Below are 26,818 nucleotides of genomic sequence, written 5' to 3' on the forward strand. Positions count from 1 at the left end.
TGCATCTTGAAGGGGACAGTGATTGGTTTGGGTAAAAAAAAAAGCAGCTCAATCACCTGTTTTGCCTCTGCATAATCTCAAGTGTAAATTATTATTATTATAGAGTATTTATATAGCGCCAAAGGGTTTAAATGCACCTTACTGACACATGTACATAAATCTGTCCCAAGTTCTGCCATTTGTCAGTAACCGCAAGACATATTTCTAGACACTAGCTACAAGACTTATTATGGATTCCAGAATCAGAGTACTAGCAGACCTGAGCACTAACTAGTACATATTTGCAGCCTGCTCCCTCCTCTGTATTCAGCAATCCACCAGAGACAGAGCCTGCACCCTGCTGGGACATTAGCTGTGCTTCCAGGAAAGTTGTGGGTGGAGAAGAGCTCTCACCATTCATGACAATTCTGGGCGACTCCATAGCAACATCAAGTCACACACACACACCCAGCAAGACGGCACAGCAATCCAGCAACAGTCTCTGTTTCATAGTGATCAAGACAAGCACCCTCACTATGCTGCATGACCCGCCAATCGCTGCATGAAGGGACTGAGCTCTCCGTCACTCATCATGGGACACAAGAGGCTGGCAACAGGTAGGAAACGCACTCATTACCACGGCACATCAAATGCCCGTCTTCTACGACTTATGATTGCCAACTTCAAGTCCCATCCAGATGCTGGCAGGGCATGCAAGGACTTGTAGTCCCACAACAACTGAAGAACCGCTAAGAATCTAAGCTACAAGAATCTATTTTATAATGGACTCACAAAATTGAGTGATAATATAAATTTAATATACAGGGTGTCCCTAAAGTCTGGACACATAGGTAAAATGCATATTTGAAATACATTTTTCAGCAACATTTTATTTAATTGGAGTATTAATCAATAACATCTTCAATGTGATTTCCACCATTTGTGATGCAAAGTTCCATGCTCTTTACAGGATTTGCATGAACCCGATGCAGTAACTCCACATTTCCGCCAAATCGAGCACATTTGTTCATGATGAGTTCCTTCAGGTGATTCATATCTGTGATTTTCATTGAGCACACCTTCTCTTTTAGCATACCCCAAGCTTATATAGTGATATAATATAGATATATATACATATATTGATATTTCATATGTGTCCAGACTTCAGGGACACCCTGTATATTATTATAGTGAAAAGTGTAATGATTGGTATAAGAAAATTAAAGTGCATGTCTAGCCTAAACGTTTTTTTGGGTTTTGGATAAAGTAAGGAAGTGTTAAAACTCCATAAGTAAATGTTTTGCTGTCTCTGCACCACTGAAGAAATTCCCCTTCACTTCCTGCCCTAGAGATGCAGCAGGAAATGGGAGGAAGTCTCCCAAAATTAGGGGAATTCCCCTCTTAGACAAGTGTTCCTATTGGAAGATTTCTCCTCCCCTCTTGTCCTGGGGACAACTCTAAAATGTTTAACTACTCCCTCACATTCTTTCTATGTGACAATGATAGTCAGTAATAATCGAGAAGTGAATATCCCCAATGGGGAAAAAAGTTTAGCTTAAAGATTATTATTATAGAAATTATTGTGCAGTATTTATATAGCAACAACAGTTTGCACAGCTCTATACAATGTAAAAGGAGACCGATGTATGTCCTCATGCATACTGCATGTTTTTTCTTAAGGTCATCTAGCAATTTTTTTTCTGCCCTTAAACCCCTCTGCATGTTAGCCTATGTGTCCATGCACACATATAGGCTTTTAGAGGCATAGGCATTTAGAGGCAGAAAAAAAAACACGGCCATTATATCCAGGAGCAGTGGTGTTTTGGCAGAAAAAACCCTTGAAGAGTGTAAACGCATCTAAGCACACATTAACACTAGATGCAGTTAGCGTTTCAGCGTTAATTTCAATGACCAGAATAAATTATTATTCTGGAAAATTAAATTAATTAACTCCTAAACACATTTACAAATAAAAAGCATTTGTTCTGATAAAAATGGACACAATGGTTAGGAGGTTCCTGTTCCTGAGAACTTACAATCTAATATACACTTTAACCACTAGCCTACAGGGCATTTATACCCCCTTCCTGCCCAGGCCAGTTTTTAGCTTTCAGCGCTGTCACACTTTGAATGACAATTGCTCGGTCATGCAACACTGTACCCATATGAAATTTTTATAATTGTTTTGAGACAGATAGAGCTTTCTTTTGGTGGTATTTAATCACCTCTGGGTTTTTTATTTTTTGCTAAACAAAAAACAACTGAAAATTTTGAAAAAAAAACACGTTTTTTCTTAGTTTTTGTTATAAAAATTTTGTAAATAAGTGATTTTTCTCCTTCACTGATGTGCGCTAATGAGGCTGCAGTGATGGGCACTGATGAGGAGGCACTAGTAGGTGCTACTGATGGGCATTGACAGGCATCACTGATGGGCACTGAAAGGCAGCACTCATATATGGCACTGATAGGTGGCACTGATAGGCGGCACTGACTGGCACTGTTAGGTGGCACTGACTGGAACTGTTAGGTGGCACTGACTGGCAATGTTAGGTGGCACTGACTGGCAATGTTAGGCGGCACTGATAGGCGGAACTGACAGGTGGCACTGATTGGCACCACTGATTGGCATTGATAGGTGGCACTGACTGGCACTGATAGGTGACACTGAAAGGCAGTTCAGATGGGCACTGATATGTGGCATTGATGTGCACTGGTAGGCACTGATATGTGGCATTGATGAGGCACTGATGGGCACTGACAGGTGGCATTGATGAGCACTGACAGGTGGCACTTCTGGGGCTACACAGATCATCAGGGCACACTAATCATCAGTGCCCTGATGATCAGTGCCCATGTCCCCTTCAAGGAATGCAGATTACCGGCTGTCCTCTCCTCTCGAGCTGTAAGCGTGACAGCTTGTGAGGAGAGAAATGCTGATAACCGGCATTTCCCTATTTACATGCGATCAGCTGTGATTGGACACAGCTGATCACATGACCAAGCCGACATCTTCGTCTCTTTCCGTTGATTGGAGATCCGTTGTGTCCTAGGGGCACAGCGCACCGCTGATCGCCGTGCTGCGCGCTCCCAGAGTCACGCATGCGTGGTTAGAGTGGGAGGACGTCATATGACGTCCTCCCAGAATGAGAGAACCGCCTTGCGCCCGTCATTACCTTATATGGCGGGCGGGGGCAGTTAAAGTAAACCTATTCTGAGAGAATGCAGGGGTTGCCATTGCTGACATCCTGAAAATGCTGGTTATTTGGTTTTTTTCTCTGAGACACAGAATTGGAACAACCACACATAGTTGTTCTAGTAGTTATGCGTTCAAAATGTTTCCTTCTATCCTGACAAGTGCTCCAGTCCCTGCTGCAGGTAAACACCCCCATAACAGGATATTCCCACCTCCATGCTTTACTGTAGGAATGGTGTTATTTGGAAGGTGAGCTGTATTGGATTTCCACTAGACATATCGTTTAGTGTTGAGGCCAAATAATTACATTTTAGTCTCACCATAACACCTTTTTCCATGTGGCCTCAGAATCTTCAGGGTGCATTTTGACAAAGATCAGTTGTGAATGCATGTGGCCTTTCTTGAGGAGTGACTTTTTCTTGCAACCCGCCCATACAAGCCACATTCGTGGAGAACATGTGATATTGTTGTCATCACTCTTTGTCATAAATTCCTGCAACTGCTTCAGAGTTGCTGTAGGCTTCTTGGTAGCCTCTCTGACCAGTTTCCTCCTGGCAGTTTGGAGCAACGTCTTGATCCAGGGAGGGTCTGTGTTGTACCAAATACCTTCCAGTTAATAATAGACTTCACTGTGCTTCTAGGCATTGATAAAGCCTTTGACCAGGGACTGAAATGCTCCAGGAAAGCTTTTTTTTCATGCTGAACTAATCAAAATGAACACAGCTGATCACAGTTCAAAGTCAAAAGGCTTTATGTGTCATTGAGAAATTGATTAGCTACACCTGATTAAATTTACAAGTCATTTGTAGGAGGGGGGTAATCCTTTTTTCAACTCAGTAATTCTGTTTTTGAATTTTTTTCTGACATGTTGGTGTTATATCTTTCACTTGGATGTTATAAGTTGCACTGAGTAAATACAGCTGGATAAAACAAAAACTGTGTTTGTCTTCATTTCAGGCTGCAACGGTACACAATCTGATTATTTTAGAGGGGGTAATTCTTTTCATTTCTATACCATCTGTAAATGACAACTGGCAGAGACTAGAAATATTTGGCTTTATTATGTCTTTAGATGTGCATGAAGGTGGGAGCGCAAATTAGGAACTTGACGTCCTGAGTTTTGTAAAAGGATCCGACTATGCCAAGTTGTGGGTGGGGACTAAAGCACCCATGCACTAGAGGTATTTTTGCCCAAAGGTGTGCTTGTCAGGCGGGAACTGTGGTCATGCAGACTTCAACATTAAGGCAGTCTCCAGACTTAGAGATGAGCAGACACTGCAAGTAAAATGAAGCTGAGTTCCTCTTCCCAGAGTTGTCCCATTGTTCCACTTTCAGTGATTTACATGTGTTGCATTAAGAACAGCGGACCTTCCTCCCAATAACAGACTGAAACCCATAGCGTGGGTCTCATGGGTGTCCTAAGTCAACTCTTCCACTTTCGTACCATTCAGTCAGGGTGAGGGCCTCTGTAATGCTGGTCTACTTTCGGTTACCATGTTACCTTCCTTCCAATAACAGACTGAAACCCATAGCGCGGGCCCCATGGGTGTCCTAAGTCAACTCTTCCTCTTTCATACCATTCAGTCAGGGTGAGGGCCTCCGTAATGCTGGTCTGCTTTCGGTTACCATGGGAGATGGACCACTAGGGAGGTAGCCCAAAAGGAGCCCCCTCGCTACCAGAGGACACCCCACCTAACTAAGGCACCACACCTCAACTGGTTGCCTGTGACATTTGATGTAAACTTAGTTACTCTTAGTAACAGCCTTGTTCCTCCTTAGTTTACTGACTTGGCACTATAGGGTACTTTATAGCCCTCTTGTGATTTACAGACCCAGGTTCTTTTAATACGCCAGCCCCATTATGCACCCCTTTGAATAAGTGATAGATTGCCCAAGCATACCTTTACAGGTGAGAGACCATAGTTGGTGGCATAGTCCATAGCTTGTGGCATCCTGAGATCCTCGGTACTAGCAGTTCTCCTCCAGATATAGGAACAACAGCAGTACACAAGGATGCATGGGAACTCTGAGCTCTGAGCCCTCTGGCCTCAGCCTTCCCCAAGTTTATATCACAGGTGGACCAGCTGAAACCCAAAAAGCCTGAGCATCAGTAGCAGAGATTTAGCTACTTCCCAACTTGGGCCGATAACTAACTAATTTAATCAGGTTTCAACCAGCTTACGCGCAGTCAGTTAAAAATTAGAGCCTTCCTTGGCATAGGAATCCTCATGGGTTTCCAGATTCTTTACTTAGAAGCATGGGCCTTTTCAGATGCCATTACCAGCTGAGCCTTGGCATGTAGCAAATGTACCCGCAGTCTGATTACATGCAAGAAACCCAGCGGAGCTTTCTGTGATTAGCTGTGAAAGGCAGCCCCATTGAAAGCAGTGGGAGGCTGATAGCTCCCGCAGCTAATAGTGCCCACTCTAATGCAGCTATTACAAGCAAGTGATTAGCCATGGATACAAGCAGTAATCAGACTGCGAGTGCGTTCACAAGTGTGAATTCACCCTTAACCTCCCTGGCGGTATGATTATTTCAGATTTTTGGTGCTGAAAGCGGTACCATTTTTTTGCATGGAAATATGTTTTTTTTTATTGTAGGGCTGTAATTTTTAGGAATAACTCACTGAAATCTGTCTGAACAAGAGTCTAGTAAACATCCCGGGTATGATAAAATTTGAAACACTAAATCATAAATTATAATTTAATAAATAATCATAAAAATAATAATATAATAATAAATTTAATTTAATAATATAATCAAACCAAAAACACTTAAATTTGAAATAGAGCGCCAAGTTCGCACATCGCTGAGCAAAGTCGCAAAATCGTTTTCATTGTTTGATGACGAATTTCCCCACAAATCATTATCACTCAATTCTGCAAGTGGTTCTGATTTACTATCGCTGTTCTCTAGCTGGTCTAAAACTGCTTTTGACCTAAAGGAACGCTTTTTGGACGCCATGGACATTTCTCAGTTTCCAGGCAATAAGAACAGTAAAAATGCAGGCAGATCACAGGACAAAGCACTCGGGACAAAATGTATGTGAAATGGTTTGATACAGTAATGTTTTACTATGTGATTTTACTGATTTTAGTGAATGTCACTTTTTGTCATTTTTGAATTTCCCGCCGTTCCGTCCCCCGTACGTCCCGACGCTCACAGGGGACGGAACCCAGATGACAGATGCCGGCATCCGCCGGATTACATTGTCGGGGACACTGTAGGAGGGACATCGTGGGAGCGCAGGACAAGGTAAGTGATACAGGGATCGTGGAGCAGCGCCGCATGGTATTCCCGAGTGTAGCTCGGGGTTACCGCTTGTGGTACTGAAACCTTACCCCGAGCTACACTCGGGAATACCGCCAGGGAGGTTAAAGTACAACTAAAGGCACTTTTTTTCATTTTGGATAGTGTAAGGGAGGGTCATAGCCTTGTCAGATTTTTTTTATTACCATCTGTATCTTAATGGGGAGATTTCTTTTAACTTCCTGTCCCATAGTAAAAACAGGAAATAAAATGAAATCCCTGGTTGCCACCAGAAATAGTTTCCCCATTGGAAGTTTTCTCCTCTATTCTTGTTCTGGTGATAACCAAAAATTTGGGATTGTCTTTCAGTTTGTACCTAATGGCAAACTCAACAAATAAAGAGAGTGAATCCCTCTAAAAATGGCATAGACAACAATAAAATCTCTTTACACTCTGTCCAAAACTGAAAAAAAAAAAAAAATCCTTTGGTTATACTTGAAGCTGGCCATACATACATAGTATTTTGAAGAGCCAAGAAGCCAAATAAGAAAATTTCTGGACGACCAGCAATTGCAGCCAATCAGCTGCAGTAACTGTTTGGGTTTGCTGTCTCTGGCAGGAGCATGGGAGAATCAACCATACGCAATCTTTAACACGAACGGAAGATAGGGTTGCCACCTCACCCCTTTAAAACTGAACACATATTAATTTCACAGGTTCTGAGGCTAATTTAATGCAGATAAGGTACTAAGTGAAGAAATAAATATATCAAAAGTATATTCACCGCTTAAATCCACACACCAAAAAAAAAAAAAAAATTTAAATGGCCTAACAACTTAATGAGTGCATAGTAAATAATTCATATTAGTAAATAAATAAATGAAACGTGTAATGCTGCTGCCTTAGATAGTGAACACGTCAATAATCACCCCATAAATCTTTGAAATGACCAGTGAGAGCAGCAAAAAAAAACAGATATAACACAGTGACAAAAATATACAATTAAATATTGTGCTATAGCAAATAGATAAAAATCAATTAGTTTAAATACAATTCCAATTGATAAAATGTATAAGATACTTCAAAATAAGTCCACCAAAAGGAAATTGGTAAAATGTGATTGAATTAAGAAGTCCTTCTGATCCACTAAAGTCACCACGTGAGCGAATGAAATTAATTGAATAAGTGCATGAAACTTCACTCAAATGTCACCACGTGCTTCAGAGGAAAAACCTCCCCCAATTCAGTGGCACTCACCAGATATCGTGGCCCATTTACATTTGATAGACAATCGCGCTTATGGTGAGTGTCAGTAGTTATAAGGATCCTCAATCACTTAGCCCGTCAGCAATTAGAGGCTAATTAGATGGTTGGACATCCTCCAAAATATTTACTCCATCACAAAAAAAAGACATAAAAGAGAGCTCATAGCATACTTTCGCTAAAAACCATTCATTAAATAGAAAGTAATGAACTCACATAGGAAAAATACAAGTATTCCCAACATCCACAATATCCACAGAAGGTAGCAGTGTATCACATAGCGTCTCACCCGATCCTCCTCATTGCTCGCGAGCGATACATCACTTCCGGCGGGGCATGTGAGGTGGATGCCTGTTACAACAAGCGTAGTGTGGCCTGAGACTGACGCGTTTCGTCACCTGACTTTATCAAAGGGTTGGCCCCACAGCACAACAAGATTGCTTAAATAGTGTCCTGTTAGTCATCATTAACACCATCACTTCCGGTCAATGTGACCGAGAGTGTAGTGCTCAAGGACACCATCTTGTAGCAAAAAAATATACTAAGGGAGTTTAATTAGCACCTTAACCCCTTTGCGCCGATATCACACAAATACGAGGCCTCACAGAACTGAGCTTTTTTCCGGGGAGCCGCATATTTGCATACCTGTCTTTCTGCCGGGCACAGCACACTCCCAGCACAAAGACCGGGGTTTCACTGTCAATAATCAGGACCCGGAACTCCCAATTCTGGGTCACATGATTGCTGTGATAGCCTCTGATTGGCTATCACAGTGATCAGTGACTGTATAGCCCGCCCCCCCCCTTTTTTTTGTTTTTTTCTCTATGAATGGAGGAGAGAGATACATTGTATCTCTCTAACTCCTGGCACAGAGAAAAACAAATGTTAGGCAAAAAAACCCCAAAGTGTGCACTATTGTTTCTGGGCTGTACCATGGGTACAAACAATAAATAACATACATATATGGTATTACTGCAATCGTCAAGAGCTGGAAAATTTATTTTGGGTTGTTCATTGGTGGTAGGTTATGGTAGTAACAAGAAATAGTAACAGCTAAATTTAAAAAAAAACTTTTTTTTTACTATTTTGGACCAGGTTTCCTTTGATAATAAAAACAAAAATCAGGGGAAATCCATTACCATTTACTACCAAATGAAAGCCCAATTTGTCCTAAAAAAACAAGGTATAATCCACCTGGATGTACAAAGTAGTTGTGATGATATGTACGGTTTTACTAACACATGTCAACGTTGAAAAATTGTGCTTAGGCATTAAGATTTGTTTTACCATTAGGCGCGAAGGGGTTAATCAGCAAAGGAACCTGTGTAATTAATATGTGTTTGGTTTTAAAGGGATGAGGTGGCAATATAATAATAGAGGAAGCTTCTAGCTTTCTTTCATTCAGCCTGTACGCTGAAGGAAAGATATCTTTGCACATATGGCCTGCTTTATAAGACAGATCACCTGTTGTGAAGCTGGCCATACACGGTACGCATTTTGGCTGATTTGTGCTGAATCTGGCAAAATTCAAGCTTAGGGTGGTCTTGTCAGCACCACCCAGCTCCACAAAAATTGATTAAATAAAAGTGAAGGAGATTGGTGGAAAATTTACAGCCAAATAGTGATTGCATCCAACTAGATGCAGCCACTGTTTTGGTAATCAGAAAGCCACATGTTCTGCTGCTGCTGAATGCAACATGAGGCAATGATTCTCCATTCCTTGTTATTTAAAGTGAATGGAGGAATCTATTTATTTTACCCTGCATGGCTGAAAAAGAGAAATCTAACCTTGTATGGCTAGTTTAAACATCCTAACAGTGCAAGTTAGGTGTAGGTTCTGCAAAACAAGCATAGGAGGAACATGCACCAGCCTAGTGCATTACCATAGGACTTTAATAAATAATTACAAATAGATGCCAAACTACTCACAAAATTACAAAATCAAATGCATATATGAATCCAACAAGCCACTGGAAGCATGTCCTTCCACCAGGGTGCAGCTTATGCGATCCCAGGGCCATGCCCTCTTTCTCAGAGCTCAAGGAGGAGGGTATCACCCTTGAAACACGTATGCTGCACCCTGGTGGATGGACATGCTTCTGGTGGCTTGTTGGATTCATATATGCACTTGATTTTGTAATCTTGTGAGTAGTTTGGCCTCTATTTGTAATTAATCATTCAAGTCCTATGGTAATGCACTAGGCTGATGCGCCTTCTTCCTATGCTTGTTTTGTAGTACTGGTTTTCCTCGAATTTAAGAAAGCAGCAAGGCTCATCTAGTACGAGATGTTGAGGTTGTTAGTGGTGGCCACCTATACATCATCAGACTAGGAAGATTAAGGAGTCCCCCTGACCCTTGGTGTGGACTATTGGTTTTGGAGGGCCCTTTTTCCTATAGCACAGACGTTATTTCTGTTTAGGTGTAGGTGTTGCCTCTTCATGTTGTGTGATATACAATGTAGCAGAGGCATGTATAATTACTAGCATATGGATATATTATTATTCTTAATTCCAGTAGACAAATGAAATATGCAACAATTGTATTCGCGTTATAACTGCATGAGAGAATACTCATTTTCTTTTAATATATTAATTTTCCAGGGCCTCCCAATATAACAGAAGACGTTTTTGTAAGTATGACATATTATTTGACATATTTTTTCATATAAAACAGAAATGTGCTAAAACGCATGCAACCAATGCACATTACCCAGCGCTTATGTAAGAATGGTGAATACAATTAAGCTTGAGAGCTAGCTCCTTTATGTTCAAAAACAACAATTGTCATAATTAGCAATCAATATAACATTAATCACAGCAGCGCTCCACACTTTTAAAAGTTCATAGTCTTCCACCAATTGGTAATGAAAAGTGCACCAAATCCCAAACAGTCAGTGGGATGTTTTCCTCCATGTGAAATGGCTCACAGCTTCACTCTTTAATCAGAGTAGCAGATCAATCACCCTTTGTGCACAGTGAACCACATCCCCTCAAATGCCTGTCATATTACTGATAGCAAACAGAACTTTTATTTGATCATCCATTTAGGTGGATCCATCCAAAATCTTCTGACCAATGTTGTCCAAAAGTACTTTTAACATTCAATTTTCCCGCTAGCGATTTTGTGTGGGTGATTTTCATGTGATTCTGTGGGTCACACATAGGACATCCCATTCACCTCATTTGTCACAGCAAAGAAGCTCAGGGACCAAATTTTGTGTGTTTTTACAAGTGCACTTTGATGTGATTGATTTGATTTGTTGCATAACAGTCGCATCAGAATTGCACTGCATTTGGGGTGCCACTAAGGATTAATTGCACCCAAACTCGCTTTGCATGATTTGCTGCAAGTTTCGCACAATTTGGAATTGCAGGCAGAGTTGTGCGGATTCTGTCTGTGATTCCAAATCACCTAGTGTGAGTGGGGCCCTATTATATTCTGGAAAGTACGGCATTCACTATACTTTCAGCCTGCTGTGGACATGAGAGCTGCGGCTCTTATGCTTATAAGCACTGGTTTTGTTTATTTGCCCCCAGTTTATCCTTGGCCATTCACAGGATGCCTTGTATTCTGCAAATATTCATGGTGATGATGGATATCTCATTAGGACCATATGTACTCATGGTGCATTGGTTATAGTGCCTTGCTGTACAGAGTTTGTGCTGTAATACCTTAGATTTGGACTGTGCACATACAAAATCAGTTTTTTTATCTTTCTGTCTGCATTGGCAAATAAAATGGTGTTACAATATTGGGTCTTTCTTCTTGGCCTATTTATATGATGGCGAGTACTACTTTTACATATCATAGTGCACCAAATCTCATGGTACTACAATACCATGGGGTTTGGTGCCCGCAAAATCACTGCATTTGCTAGATGTGTTTGGGGTGCTATTAACATATTAATGGCATCTGCGCACATCTTGCAAGGGCAGAGTGTTCGTGTGTGTGGTGCTGGAAATGGAACACATCTTTCTTGCACCATGTTCCAGTGTACTTCCCCTTCAAATATAACTAAATGCAAAACTCTTTTAGATTAGGCTAGAGTGGGGAGGCTTTAGAACACTTGTCAGGTTTTTATGTTATTTCTCTCTATTTGTCCTTTTTTCAATGATCAGTGAAAGAAAATCTACAATTTTGGGTTGTCACCAGAATAGGAAAAGAACAGGAATAGAGGGGAAATCTTTCAATGGGGACATTAGCTCTGGTACCAACAGGGAATTCCCTCACTTTGGATGGATGTCACCTGACTTTCTGTTTTGGCTATGAAACTTGGCAAAAAACTTACAAGGGTTATAAGTAGAGATGAGCGAATTATTCAAAAATTCGATTCGGCTGATTCGCCGAATTTGCGGAATAAATTCGATTCGATGCGAATTTATTTGCTGCGAATTTAACTTATTAAAAGGGTTTCTAGGCTTCAGAGAGCCTTTATATTAGTGCAGAACACTGTACCTTTAATTTAAATGCCCTTGGAGTCTGCTGGGGAAGAGAAATAATACTGTCAGTCAGTATGACATGCAGATGAGTGCCGTCGATCTTAGAATCACCGCACACTTCACTCATTTGGGCAGTCACGGGGCCAAAACCAGAGTGTGGAGCCACAGTGTGGCGGTGGAGGCAGCAGCAATGGGAGGCCATACAGCACCCTATGACAAAATGGAAACCACCAGCAGTGTGAGGAGACCTGAAAGTGGCACATGGCAGAGTGTGGCGATGGAGACAGCAGCAATGGGAGGCCGTACAGGGACCCATGACACACTCTGGACCTGGCAGCAGCATGAGGAGGCGGTACAGGGGCCCATGGCAGAGTGGCGAAGCGTAAGCAGCTTAAATTGAAGGCCATACAGAGGCCTATGTTAAAAAGTCCCCCCAGCAGCAGTGTGGGGAGACGACTATCAAGAGTCCAATGGCAGAGTGGCGGAGCAGAAGCAGCTTCAATTGAAGGCCATACACAGGCCTAGGTTAAAAAGTCCCCCCAGCAGCAGCGTGGGGAGACGACTATCAAGAGTCCAATGGCAGAGTGGCGGAGCGGAAGCAGCTTCAATTGAAGGCCAATAGTGGTTGTGAAGCAGAAAGTCAGTTTATTGTACACAATCGGTCAATTGCAGCTTGCCGTTGGCTGGAAACTGTACGTTTGTGTCACTGGAATGCACTAATCACCCAAAAAATATTACCGCCAGCCGGCGTGTAAATGGATTTAACTCTTTGAACGTACAATAGTGGTTGTGAAGCAGAAAGTCAGTTTATTTTGCACAATCGGCAAACTGCAGCACCAACTGTGCATGACAGCCACCAAAAAAAAAAAGGGTGTATGTCACTTTAAATTTTCGATTCTTTGATAGCTGTGGCCCTAAGTAACGATTCTGTGTCCCTGAGTAACGATTCTGTGTCCCTGAGTAACAATTCTGTGTCCCTGAGTAACGATTCTGTGGCCCTAAAGTCTCTGTCATCTATGGCCCTAATGCAGGCCATAGATGGGTCGAAAATCGGCCGATTTTTCAGCCGAAAATAAAATCGGCCGATTTTCGGATCGTTAGTGGGCTATTTGGTCGGCCGTTTTTCGGTATTTTGGCCGTTTTTTTTTTCTGTAAAGTTGGAAAAAAAATCGGCCGATTTTGCCGATCGGCCGATTTTCGCGGCAATAGTGGGCAAATCGGACGATTTTTTGCCGATAAAAAATCTGCGCATGAGCAGTGACCTACAAGAGGAAGACAAAAAGAAGAAAAAGAAGAACAGGAAGAGGATGAAGAAGAGGATGAAGAAGAAGAAGAGGAAGAAGAGGATGAAAAAGAAGAGGATGAGGAAGAGGAAGAAGAAGAAGAAGAGGATGAGGATGAAGAAGAAGAAGAGGATGAGGATGAAGAAGAAGAAGAGGAGGATGAGGATGAAGAAGAAGAAGAAGAGGATGAGGAAGAAGAAGAAGAAGAGGATGAGGATGAAGAAGAAGAAGAAGAGGATGAGGATGAAGAAGAAGAGGATGAGGATGAAGAAGAAGAAGAGGATGATGGTGAGGAAGAAGAAGAAGAGGATGAGGATGATGATGAAGAAGAAGAGGATGAGGATGAAGAAGAGGATGAGGATGAAGAAGAAGAGGATGAGGATGAAGAAGAAGAGGATGAGGATGAAGAAGAAGAAGAAGAGGATGAGGAAGAAGAAGAGGATGAGGATGAAGAAGAAGAGGATGAGGATGAAGAAGAAGAAGAAGAGGATGAGGAAGAAGAAGAAGAGGATGAGGAAGAAGAAGAAGAAGAAGAGGATGAGGATGAAGAAGAAGAGGATGAGGATGAAGAAGAAGAAGAGGATGAGGATGAAGAAGAGGATGAGGATGAAGAAGAAGAGGATGAGGAAGAAGAAGAAGAGGATGAGGAAGAAGAAGAAGAAGAGGATGAGGATGAAGAAGAAGAGGATGAGGATGAAGAAGAGGATGAGGATGAAGAAGAGGATGAGGATGAAGAGGATGAGGATGAAGAAGAAGAAGAAGAGGATGAGGATGAAGAAGAAGAAGAAGAGGATGATGATGAAGAAGAAGAGGATGAGGACGAAGAAGAAGAGGATGATGGTGAGGATGAGGATGATGAAGAAGAAGAAGGTGAGGATGAGGATGATGAAGAAGAAGAGGAGGATGAGGATGATGAAGAAGAAGAGGAGGATGAAGAAGAAGAAGAAGAAGAAGAAGAGGATGAGGATGAAGAAGAAGAAGAGGATGAGGATGAAGAAGAAGAGGAGGATGAGGAAGAAGAAGAAGAAGAAGAAGAGGATGAGGATGAAGAAGAAGAAGAGGATGAGGATGAAGAAGAAGAGGAAGAAGAAGAAGAAGAAGAAGAGGATGAGGATGAAGAAGAAGAAGAAGATGAGGATGAAGAAGAAGAAGAGGATGAGGATGATGAAGAAGAAGAGGATGAGGATGAAGAAGAAGAAGAGGATGAGGATGAAGAAGAAGAAGAGGATGAGGATGAGGAAGAAGAAGAAGAAGAAGAATAGGATGAAGATGAAGAAGAAGAAGAGGATGAGGATGAAGAAGAGGATGAGGATGATGAAGAAGAAGAAGAAGAAGAGGATGATGGTGAGGAAGAAGAAGAAGAAGAAGAAGAGGATGAGAAGGAGGATGAAGAAGAAGAGGATGAGGAAGAAGAAGAAGAAGAGGATGAGGATGAAGAAGAAGAAGAGGATGAGGATGAAGAAGAAGAGAATGAGGATGAAGAAGAAGAAGAGGATGAGGATGAAGAAGAAGAAGAGGATGAGGATGAAGAAGAAGAAGAGGATGAGGATGAAGAAGAAGAAGTAGGATGAAAATAAGAAGAATTCCAGTCCAGCAAAAAGTGTATCTGCAGAGAGCTCCGCTATTTCTGACAGTTCTCTGACAGTTCCTTCACATTTACAGCGGTTGAAACATTGTATCTATTTGTTTCCGAATAAAAACATCTGTATCCTAAATGGAAACAAATAGATACAATGTTTCAACCGCTGTAAATGTGAAGGAACTGTCAGAGAACTGTCAGAAATAGCGGAGCTCTCTGCAGGGACACTTTTTGCCGGCTGTAGAAGGGATGAAAATCGGCCGATCGGGGAAAATTCGATTCATGCATCCGAAGTTTGCTAATTTTCGGATTCGGCGCGAATCGAATTTTTCCTAATATTCGAAACGAATTCCACTTCGTCATGTTCGATTCGCTCATCTCTAGTTATAAGCCTTTTGTTTGCACATAAACTGTTAGCAAAAGAAACAACTTTGATATGCTACTTGTACCTTGTTTTAATGATTATTATTTATTACACTCTGTATTAATTGTATTGATTTTTATTAATATTTGTCACTTAGGACTTTGTACCAAAGCATTTTTTGCACATATCATTGAGGTTTGTATAGAGTGATAAAGTGCTGTATTTTATTATTAATATATAATATGTGTGTATGTATATATACAGTCATGGTCAAAAATACTGTTACCCCTGCATTTCTGTCAGATGATGCACCACTTTGCCCAGAAAATTGTTGCAGTTACAAATGTTTAGGCATTCTCATGTTTATTTCTTTGGTTTGTATTGGTATGACACAAAAAAAGTGGAAAAACAAAAAGCCAAATCTGACATTTCACGAAAAACCCCAAATTTAATATTTGGTAGCACACCCCTTGGAAAAAATAGCTGAAACCATCAAAGAGTTTCTTACACCTCTCTACTGGAATTTTGGAGCACTCTTCTTTCACCAACTGCTCCAGGTCTCTCAGATTGGAAGGGTTCCTTTTCCCAACTGCTGTTTTGATATCTCTCTGCAGGTGCTCTATGAGATTGAGATCTGGACTTATTTCTGGGTGCTTTTTGACATGTGCTTTAAAAAGAGTGTGTCAAGGCAAAACACCTGTGTTGGAAGCTTCATATACAATTGTGTTCAAAATAATAGTGTGTTGAAAAAAGTGAACAAAGACTCAAAATCCTTCTAATAGCTTTTATTTCCATACACAGAAATGCATTGGGAACACTACACATTCTATTCCAAATCAAAACATGAAGAAAAATATATCACTTTTGTGTTGTTCCTCTAAAAAAATTGAAGAAAAGTGAATATTAGACTGTTCCAAAAAATAGCAGTGTTTGTATTCTTCTTTACAAACTCAAACATTCACTATATAAACTGAAAAATGTTTGAAGATTTTGCTTTCCTTTGAATCAATTAATGAATATTTAGTTGTATAAGCACTGTTTCTGAGAACTGCTGTACATCTGTGTTGCATGGAGTCAACCAACTTCTGGCACCCGTGAACAGGTATTCCAGCCCAGGATGATTGGACTACATTCCACAGTTCTTCTCTATTTCTTGGTTTTGCCTCAGAAACTGCATTTTTGATGTCACCCCACAAGTTTTCTATTGGATTAAGATTCGGGGATTGGGCTGGCCACTCCATAACGTCAATCTTGTTGGCCTGGAACCAAGATGTTGCATGTTTACTGGTGTGTTTGGGGTCGTTGTCTTGTTGGAACACCCATTTCAAGGGAATTTCCTCTTCAGCATAAGGCAGCATGACCTCTTCAAGTATTCTGATGTATTCAAACTGATCCATGATCCCTGGTATGCGATAAATAGGCCCAGCACCGTAGTATGAGAAACATCCCCATATCATGATGCTTGCGCAACCATGCTTTACTGTCTTCACAGTGTACTGTGGCTTGAATTCAGTGTTTTGGGGTCGTCTGACAAACTGTCTCCGCCCACTAGACCCAAAAAGAACAATCTTAGATTCATCAGTCCACAAAATGTTGCGCCATTTCTCTTTAGGCCAGTCAATGTGCTCTTTGGCAAGTTGTAACCTCTTCAGCACGTCTTTTTTTCAACAGTGGGACTTTGCGGGGGCTTCTTGCAGATAGCTTGGCTTCACATAGGCATCTTCTAATTGTAACAGTACTCACAGGTAACTTTACACCTTCTTTGATCTTCCTGGAGCTTATTGTTGGCTGAGTCCTTGCCATTTTGGCAATTCTTCTATCCATTCGAATGGTAGTTTTTCGCTTTCTTCCACGTCTTGCAGGTTTTGGTTGCCATCTTAAAGCATTTGCGATCATTTTAGCTGAACAGCCTATCATTTTCTGCACTTCTTTATATGTTTTCCCCTCTCCAATCAACTTTTTAATCAAGGTACGCTGTTCTTCTGAACAATGTCTGGAACGACCCATTTTCCTCAGAATTTCAGAGAGAAATGCACTGTAACCAGCATATACAACATTTGCTGCCTTCCTTCCTTAAATAAGGGCAATAATTGCCACCTGTTTTTCAAAAAATGAATGACCTCACTAATAGAACTCCACACTGCTATTATTTTGAACATGCCCCTTTCAATTAGCGATTCAATTACACAGAATCAGCAGCATGCATGTCATGACTGTTGGGTCTGTTGGGTTTCTATTACTCTACTACACCTGCTAGTAAATTATTTGCCATGTAGAAATATCATTTCTACCAAAAACAGTGATTGATCAGGTTAGTGATGTCTGACTGCTATTATTTTGAACACAACTGTATATGTGGGACCAAGAAGTCCCTCTGGTGTAGCTCACAGATAAAATGGGTAAACAGCAACAATGAACAGTGTTCCAGTACATATTTCACTATGAAAAATAGTTAAGATTGAGCATGACCAAACAGCAGTCAGGTACTAAAGTCAAATACATCAAAAGATAATAATGGCAACAAAAAAGTATGAAGAAAGAATATGGCAGGAAATGGGAAAAGAAGAGAATAAGAAAAAGAGTAAAGTAAAAGATGGTCAGCAATGTTCCCGCTACGGGACAGAGAGGTACTGAATCCACGTATCCCAAGTCCTGTCGAATTTCGACATATTGTTATTGAGAATGCAGGTGAGCTTGTCATTAACCATGATCCAATTCAGTTCATTTTAACATAGTCAAATGGCATCACCGATCACTTCCAATGTTTAGCAATAGTGATCCTTGCAGCCAGGATCATATAAAGGATCAGTTTGACTGATTTTTTGGGGATTCCTGCAGGCTACTTTTGAAAAAGGGCTGCCTCTGGGAACCTACAGATATTCACTCCTGTCACTGACTAAATAAAATTGAACATTCGGATCCAAAATCTAGACACCACAGGGCACTGCCACCAGATGTGGTACATGGTTCCTATTTGCCCACAGCGCTGAAAACAGGAAGGCGATGCGGTAGAATGTATTTTTGCAAGGAGCGTGGGAACCAAGTACCATTGTAGAAGGTTTTTATAGTTAGATTCTATTAGTGTTGTATTGATAGAAATCTTGGAAAGAGCATAAGCAGTGTCCTGCCAGTCAACCAATTCTAGGGAGATATATAAGTCCCGTTCCCAATGAACCATATAAGGAAGTTTGGTTTTTGGATCAGTAAAGGATGTATAGATAGTGGATATTCGACCTTTCAACATTCCAGAAGCTTGACACGATAGTTTAAAGGAATTAAGCGTTAGGAGTCCCTTCAAAAACTTAAGTTTGGATCGTATAAAGGACACAATTTGATTATGTCGAAAAGTCTCACTGGATGGTAGCTGGTGATTATCTTGAAAGTGTTGTAGAGGGTACAGTTGATCCCCATCCAGGTAATCCTCAATACACAGAAGGCCCTAATTAATCCACCACTGAAACAAAGGCGGTGTCAGCCCCGGTATGAATTCAGGATTACAGAAGACAGGGGCTAAGGGGCTATGAGGAGAAGATAGAGATTTATAAATGTGCAGCCTGTCCCAGACAGCTAAGGAGTAAGATAATTTAGGGCATAAAATGGGAGGACGTAATCAATTGGGAAGCCACATCAGAGAGCCAAACTTCGTCATCATTGTGTTCACTGTTCCCACAGAAAGATTTTTCTCTTGTGTAGTTTTACAACAGATTATACGTTGATTATCCAGGATCAGGTGTTCCACGCGCTGAATGTTCACAGGAATGACTGCTGTGGGATGGGAACCACCACGGCTGGGATCGTCACTGACTGATGTACGGTCATCTTTGAAATGTTTACATCATTCAAATGTCTTACTGCGGCTGAGCATCTCATTACCGTACTGTGCTTGAAGTCTTCTGTAGATATCCAAAGGTTTTACACCTTCGTTCACCATACACTGTTCCATGCATGCACTAACACTGTTGTCTGCCATCTTGATTATCATCTTGATCAAGTCTCTGGACTGGCCTGCTACATGTTCACCGCCTATCAGTAACAGGACACACTTGCCACTTACTACTGCGTGTATTACTGCCACGTTAGTATCCCTTTTTATACCTGTAAAATATATGCCCTTTGTATGTGTTATACCTGGGAGATCCCTGTTAAAATCACTGTAATAAACACCACTACTCCTGTGATTGCTGCAAGCTTCTGGATTCCATACAGAGAGGCTGCACTGTGTTCACTGATTGGACAAGGCGGAGATCATGATGTTACTGCCCCACCTTTTCCAATTAAAGAACACTTAATTAAAAAAATACAAAGTGTTCCCTGAATAGCACCCATGGCGAGCAAGCGACCTCCTGCTAGTTGAGATCACTAAGATATCTGCAGCAATGCCTACTATAATTATTTCAGCATACGCAGGAATCTTACAGGCATGGCACATGCATACTTATATTGCTCCAAGCTGGACCAATGTGACCAAGTAAAAACTGCCATACCTAAACTTCAACTTTAATATTATTTTGGGTAAAATATTTACTTTGTTTGGGCTTGAGAGCTATTCTGAAATATTCTGGCCCATTCAAGTCTCAGCACTGATATATTCAGCAGTAATTGTGAGGATAAACAATTTCCTCATTCTGTACTTAGTTGTTTAAAGGTCTGACCGATGTACACTATATTGCCAAAAGTATTGGTACGCCTACATTTACATGCACATAAACTTTAATGGCATTCCAGTCCACCCTTTATAGCTATAAACAGCTTCAACTCTTCTGGGAAGGCTGTCCACAAGGTTTAGGAGTGTGTCTTTGGGAATGTTTGACCATTCTTCCAGAAGCACATTTGTGAGGTCAGGCACTGATGTTGGACAAGAAGGCCTGGCTCACAGTCTCCACTCGAATTCATCCCAAAGGTGTTTTATCAGGTTGAGGTCAGGACTCTGTGCAGGCCAGTCAAGTTCCTCCACCCCAGACTCGCTCATCCATGTCTTTACACTGGTGTGCAGTGGAAGGGGCCATCCCCAAACTATTCCCACAAAGTTGGGAGAATGAAATTGTCCAGCATGTCTTGGTATGCTGACATTTTAAGAGTTCCCTTCACTGGAACTAAGCAGCCAAGCCAAACCCCACACCATAATCCCCCCTCCACCAAACTTTAAACATGACACAATGCAGTCAGATAAGTACCGTTCTCCTGGCAACTGCCAAACCCAGACATGTCCATCGGATTGCCAGACAGAGAAGCGTGATTTGTCGCTCCAGACTCATTTTACGTGGCCTACCACTTCATGGCTGAGTTGCTGTTGTTCCCAGTTGCTTCCACTTTGTTATAATAGCACTAACAGTTGACTGTGGAATATTTAGTAGCAAAGAAATTTCATAGATGAACTTATTGCAGTTGGCAACCTATTACGGTACCATGCTTGAATTCACTGAGCTCCTGAGAGAGATCCATTCTTTCACAAATGTTTGTAGAAGCAGTCTGCATGCCTAGATGCTTGATTTTATATACCTGTGGCCATGGAGGTGATTGGAACACCTGAATCCAATGATTTGGAGGGGTGTCCCAATACTTTTGGTAATATAGTGTATGTCCAGGTTTGCGTTGTATGCGTTTCATGTGTGGGTGTAAATCTAACATTAACAGCTTTTAACACATTGGTTTTAGACATTGTTTCAACAATGTATTATATACATCATCTCTGTTCTTTAGCACATTAAGCCTCATGGACACAGTGAGTTAAAAACGCAGCTTTAGACACATTTTTCGCGTTGCTTTTACCTCCCATGGACTCCTTTTGCTTCAAAAACATTATTATTATTATTATACAGTATTTATATAGCGCCAAAGGGTTTGCTCAGCGCTGTACAATAGCGAGGGGGACAGAACATGAGAAAATACAGTAAACATCCTGTGATATTGAGGCTTTAGAAGGACATGGATGTGTTAAGTGTATGTTGCTAGGTGAGCTTAATACAGAAGAGTTTCTTTTATATTGTTACAATGATTGTGCGTGTACTAGACACACAGCACTGTTTACAGTAATTCTACCTGCATAACTATAATAGTCAGCATGATTTGTTGTAAAACTGAACTCTAGGAAAACAGCTAAATACACATAGGAAATTCACACATCGGAGCCATTCTACCTGCTATAGGATGTGAATTTATGTCCATCCAGTCCTGAAATTCAAACAGCTCTGTCACACAATATAGCCCTTTCTGGCAGGGCAGACTGCCTGATTTTTCTCTGCAGCAGTTGCTTCATTTGCAGGTATCATCCTCTTTCCCAGCTTGTGACTGGACAGTAAAGGAGAAACAGCAGATTGATGAGCTCATCTGTCACTCCTCTCTGTTCACCTGTTCCTTGTTAGTAAATCAGCACTGCAGCACAGCTGATTGGTGCCTTGTGCTGCTTCTCAGTCTCCCAGTTTAAGCTTTTCTTTACAAAGACTACAAATGCTGATGCCAAGTCAAATTAAGGTACTTCCACTGCTTGCAAAAATACATTTAATGAAGCATTAAAAAAAAAGTAAAAGTAGAAAGTGTCCAGACGTCAATGACATAAAACAAGGCCCTATCATTGGTTTTACATGGAGGAATAGTGCCACATTGTTGGTATCAGTGGGAGGAACAGTGCCACGTTGTTGGTATCAGTGAGAGGAATAGTGCTACATTGTTGGAATAGTGCCCCATCGATGGTGGCAGTTGAAGGAATAGCTCTCCAAGATCTGTTAAAGGCAAGCAAAGGGCCAGTTTCTGCCCCTGGGCTGAAGTTTGGAGACCACTGGTTTAAAAGAATGCAACCCTTATACTGGTGGTCAGAATGCCACCTTTCCAGACAGCTATAAAGATAATTGGTGTTAATGCTGTTGGTTTGAGGAATAGTGCCACGTTGTTGGTATCAGTAGGAAGAATAGTGCCACGTTGTTGGTATCAGTAGGAAGAATAGTGCCACGTTGTTGGTATCATTGGGAGGAATAATGCTACATTGTTGGTATCAGTGGGAGGAATAGTGACACATTGTTGGTATCAGTGGGAGGAATAATGCTACATTGTTGGTATCAGTGGGAGGAATAGTGACATATTGTTGGTATCAGTGGGAGGAATAGTGCCACATTGGTATCAGAGGGAGGAATAGTACCACGTTGTTGGTGTCAGAAGGAGGAATAGTGCTACGTTGTTGGTATCAGAGGGAGGAATAGTGCCACATTGGTATCAGAGGGAGGAATAGTACCACGTTGTTGGTGTCAGAGGGAGGAATAGTGCTACATTGTTGGTATCAGTGGGGGGAATAGTGTCAGGTTGTTGGTATCAGTGGGAGCAATAGTGCCACATTGTTGGTATCAGTAGGAGGAATAGTGCTAAATTGTTGGTATCAGTGGGAGCAATAGTTCCACATTGTTGGTATCAGTGAGAGGAATGGTGCCCCATTGATGGAGTAAGTTTGGAATAGTTCCCCAAGGTTCTGGATAAAGGCAAGCAAAGGGCCAATTTCGGCCCCTGGGCAACAGTTTGGAGAACATTGATTTAAAAGAATACAACCCTTACAGTGGTGGTCAGAATGCCACCCTTACAGACAGCTATAAAGATAATTGGTGTTAATGCTGTTGGCTCTGACAAGTGGCATTGGTACCAGGTCAATCACACACAGCTCAAGGAACTGCTAGTTGCTGGGTAGTACCCTAGGGATTCATGGAACCCTGATTAAGAATGGCTTGTTTAAACTAAGCTCATTCCTAGAGTTCTTCTTTAACCTATATAAAAACTAAGGGTCTGACAGACTCTAAAGTTATTTAGTTTTTATTACTCAGTGTAACATCTCTCTTTTTAAATTAATTGATACTATTGAACAAAGAATGGTATATGAACATTGTATTGTATTCATTACAGTGATTAGTGATTGAATCAGAATGAGCATTGCATCGTCAAAGAGTGTGGTCTACTGTAGTCTGATTTACCTGCTAATATACTTCTCATGTGATCTTTGTATTTTATCAAAATGTTATTCGTTTGCATTTGCTGCATTTCAGCAGATGATGTTGTTAATGGGGTAGTAGTTAATGGAAGCACAGAAAGGAATAGCCTGAAACTGCAGCAAAGATCAGTGCAATTTGATCAGAAACGTATTCATGGTAGGTGTGTCCAGATAATTACGTCATAAAAGGTATAGGGGATTCAGGTATTGATTAACGGGCTGTCAAACTAGTCTAAAAGAGTGGACATTTTCTATAATTGCTTCTTACTCTGAGTTCCATGGCTTGGATTTCATCACTTGTTGTGTTCTTTGCACAGGAGGACTTCCTAGTAACAGATGATCTGCTTGTGGATTACTTCAATGAATTCCTCAGCCTTCCAGTAAGTGTTTGTTTACCATGCAATCAGTAACATGTTAATCTCCAGTCCCCAGTGATACCAGTATTGACATGCCACATATTAATTTCTGTACTCTGAAAATGAAAAACTGTTTTCAGTCAACCACAAGAAGCTCTAGGTAGTGATCTGGTGAGTGAAGGTGGAATTAGTGCCCTTTAGGATGACTTGCCCTGTCTACTGGGTAAATGTAGACACTCATTTTTCAGCAAACAAGAGATCCCTGTGCTCAAATCCATACAGCTAGTGCATGCATTTATCCATCAGGTGCTAAAGGGGTGTAACCACATTAACTCTAGAAATTCTGAAGGACCCTCTGCACACTGGTATATACCCTTTCAAGCAAACTATGCAACAAATAGGGATATTTGGTTCACACATATTGCAGTACATGTTTAAGCTGGCCAACTGCGTCAAAGTAATCCCTCTATGGCCAGTCCTACTCTGCCCTGCCTACGCAAGTGCTACTGTGGACACAATGCTAACAGTAGCACTTGCGTAGGCAGGGCAGAGTAGGACTGGCCATAGAGGGATTACTTTGACGCAGTTGGCCAGCTTAAACATGTATTGCAATATGTGTGAACCAAATATCCCTATTTGTTGCATAGTTTGCTTGAAAGGGTATATACCAGTGTGCAGAGGGTCCTTCAGAATTTACAAATTTTTCAGCAACACATTTTCAGCACCTTGTTTATATTTGTTCAGTGCATTATTGTAAGTTATGCATTAATGTACATTGAATTAGGGCTACCCTTTGAAAATGTTGGGCAGCCAATACACCAATCATCCCAAAAATCGGATGTGTCACACAATTTTTGACACCACACACTATGGAGTGTTGTTGCGCCTTCCAATGAACTGCAAGACATATACATTGCCTTAGTATGATAGGGTGCCATATAATGACTGACATTGCATCAACACATGCAATTTGCATTGCCACATGTTCCCGCAACATATACAGTAGATCCAAAACAGCCCTGGAAGTGTCTCAAAAACCAGAACAATTTCTAGTATATAGAGTGATGAGGGTCGAGCTTCCATCAAGTTTTTTGTTGCTGTCTCTGTCAACTTTAGGAACATTCACTCTTATTTATTTGTTATTTATTACAGGTACTTAAATTCTCTTCATATTTGTCCTGGGGACCACTGTTACTAGAGCTGAAAGAGATAGGAAAATCTAAAATTTTGGGTCGCCAAAACAGGAATTTGGTGGGGGTATCTTATAATGAGGACGTGTTCTAGTGACAACTGTCTAAGAAGGCATGAAGCAAATTTAGCCAAGGGAACACAGTTAGGCAAAGGACATGGCCCAGCTAAATGGACCGCAAAGATCTAATATGCAGAAAGTGATTGGCTAAACAAAAAAAAGTGCTTTTTGGGCCTCTATTTTTCCTTTATGTTGGCTTTTCAAAACAACAAATGCAGTACAAATAAATAATGTAGTGCAACATAACACTGTTGGTAGTAAAATAGTAAATTTTGTATAACTTAGTCTGCACAAGGGACAAAGGGATTTGGTTTCAAATGAGCTATTGAACTATTCCCTACTTTATCCAAAATAGAAATTTTGATTATTTTTTTAGGATAACTAAACCTAACCTGGCTCCCTTGTGTTATTTTTCAAGCTATTACAATTTTCAGCTAATACAAAGATTTCCCGGTTGATCTTGTCAGAAATGCCTTGTCCTTTCCAATTCATGTGAGCTGCACAGAAGAATATCTTCCTTTCTAGCCATCTTCTGTAATCTACCAATTGCCCTGCCCCCATGTAATGGAGGTGAAGAAATACAGACATGTGTGGCATCCATAACAGTAGAGCAGCCCTGGTGAAAACCATGACCCCCTCCATAGATCAGTGAAGGAGTGGCAGCCACCTGCGGACAGCAAGTGTATTATCTACAGGAACACTAGGTGAAAATTATTCAAAAGGAGCTTAAAAATGCAGCCACCACACCAAGGACTAGAAAACTGCAACATTAAAATTTTTGTTTTTTGGTTTAGATATACAGTAGTTTAGCTCAGGGGTAGGCAACCTTTTGAGCATGGTGTGCCGAAAAATGTTTTTGAAGAAATTGAGAGTGCCAATTATATAAAAAATGTCATCTTTACACACTCAATCATGAAAAGGAATTGTTATACAGTAAATGCTGTAAACTATTTGAATAGTAATAATAAAGCATTGTGCTTTCAAGGATGGTAAATAGTAACTTATCCCTTTTCCAGAACACATGTGCTGTAAGGCAAGTATGGTAAGGTTGAAATGAATATGTCAACTGAGTATTTCTGCGAAATATACAGTTGGAAATGGAAGTGTGAGGTGATAGTGGTCACCTTAATAAAGTTCTCTCAGATCAAACCCAATCTCTGCACCTTCAGACCCTAAATCAGCCCTCATTCCTGCACCTTCACACCTCGCATCAACCCAAATCCTGCACCTTCACACCTCAGATCACCCCAGTTCCTGCACCTTCACACCTCAGATCACCCCAGTTCCTGCACCTTCACACCTCAGATCACCCTAGTTCCTGCACCTTCACACCTCCTATCACTCCAATTCCTTCACCTTTCCACCTCAGATCACACAAATTCCCGCACCTTTACCCATCAGATCACACAAATTCCCGCACCTTTACCCATCAGATCACACCAATACCTGCACTTTCACACCCCAGATCAGCCCCAATTCCTGAAGTTTCACACCTCAGATCAGCCCCAATCCCTGCACCTCCAGACTTCAGATCAGCCCCAATTTCTGCACCTCCAGGCCCCAGATCAACCCCAATTTCTGCACCTTCACACCCCATTCTCCAGTGACAATTCCTGCTTCTTTCAGGCCTCAGATAAGCCCCAATTCTTGATCCCTCAGAACTCTGATCACAATTCCTGCACCTTCATACCTCAAATCACCCCAATTCTCATACCTCCAAACTTCAGATCAGCCCCAATTCCTGCATCTCCAGTTCTCAGATCAGCCCCAATCCTTGCACCTCCAGACCTCAGATCAGCCTCAATTCCTGTACCTCAAGCCTCAGATCAGCCCCAATTCCTGCACCTCCAGACCTCAGTTCACCCCAATTCCTGCATTTTTACAACCCAGATCA

General features: G+C 41.3%; 1 protein-coding gene across 1 annotated transcript in view; it reads left to right on the forward strand.

Annotated features, from left to right (window-relative positions):
* The first annotated feature begins 431 nt into the window (after positions 1–431).
* The window catches only part of RGS22 (regulator of G protein signaling 22), a 165,325-nt gene continuing 138,938 nt past the window's right edge, over positions 432–26,818 (forward strand). Inside the window, exons 1-3 of the mRNA XM_089666422.1 lie at positions 432–596; positions 10,289–10,317; positions 23,637–23,699. Of these exons, the coding sequence (XP_089522548.1) occupies positions 542–596; positions 10,289–10,317; positions 23,637–23,699 (147 nt within the window). The 5' untranslated portion in view covers positions 432–541. The remainder of the gene's footprint in view (positions 597–10,288; positions 10,318–23,636; positions 23,700–26,818) is intronic.

Source organism: Staurois parvus, unplaced genomic scaffold, assembly GCF_062004578.1.
Source record: "Staurois parvus isolate SC_StPar_1 unplaced genomic scaffold, SC_StPar_1.0 ptg000052l, whole genome shotgun sequence".
Lineage (NCBI taxonomy): Eukaryota > Metazoa > Chordata > Amphibia > Anura > Ranidae > Staurois > Staurois parvus.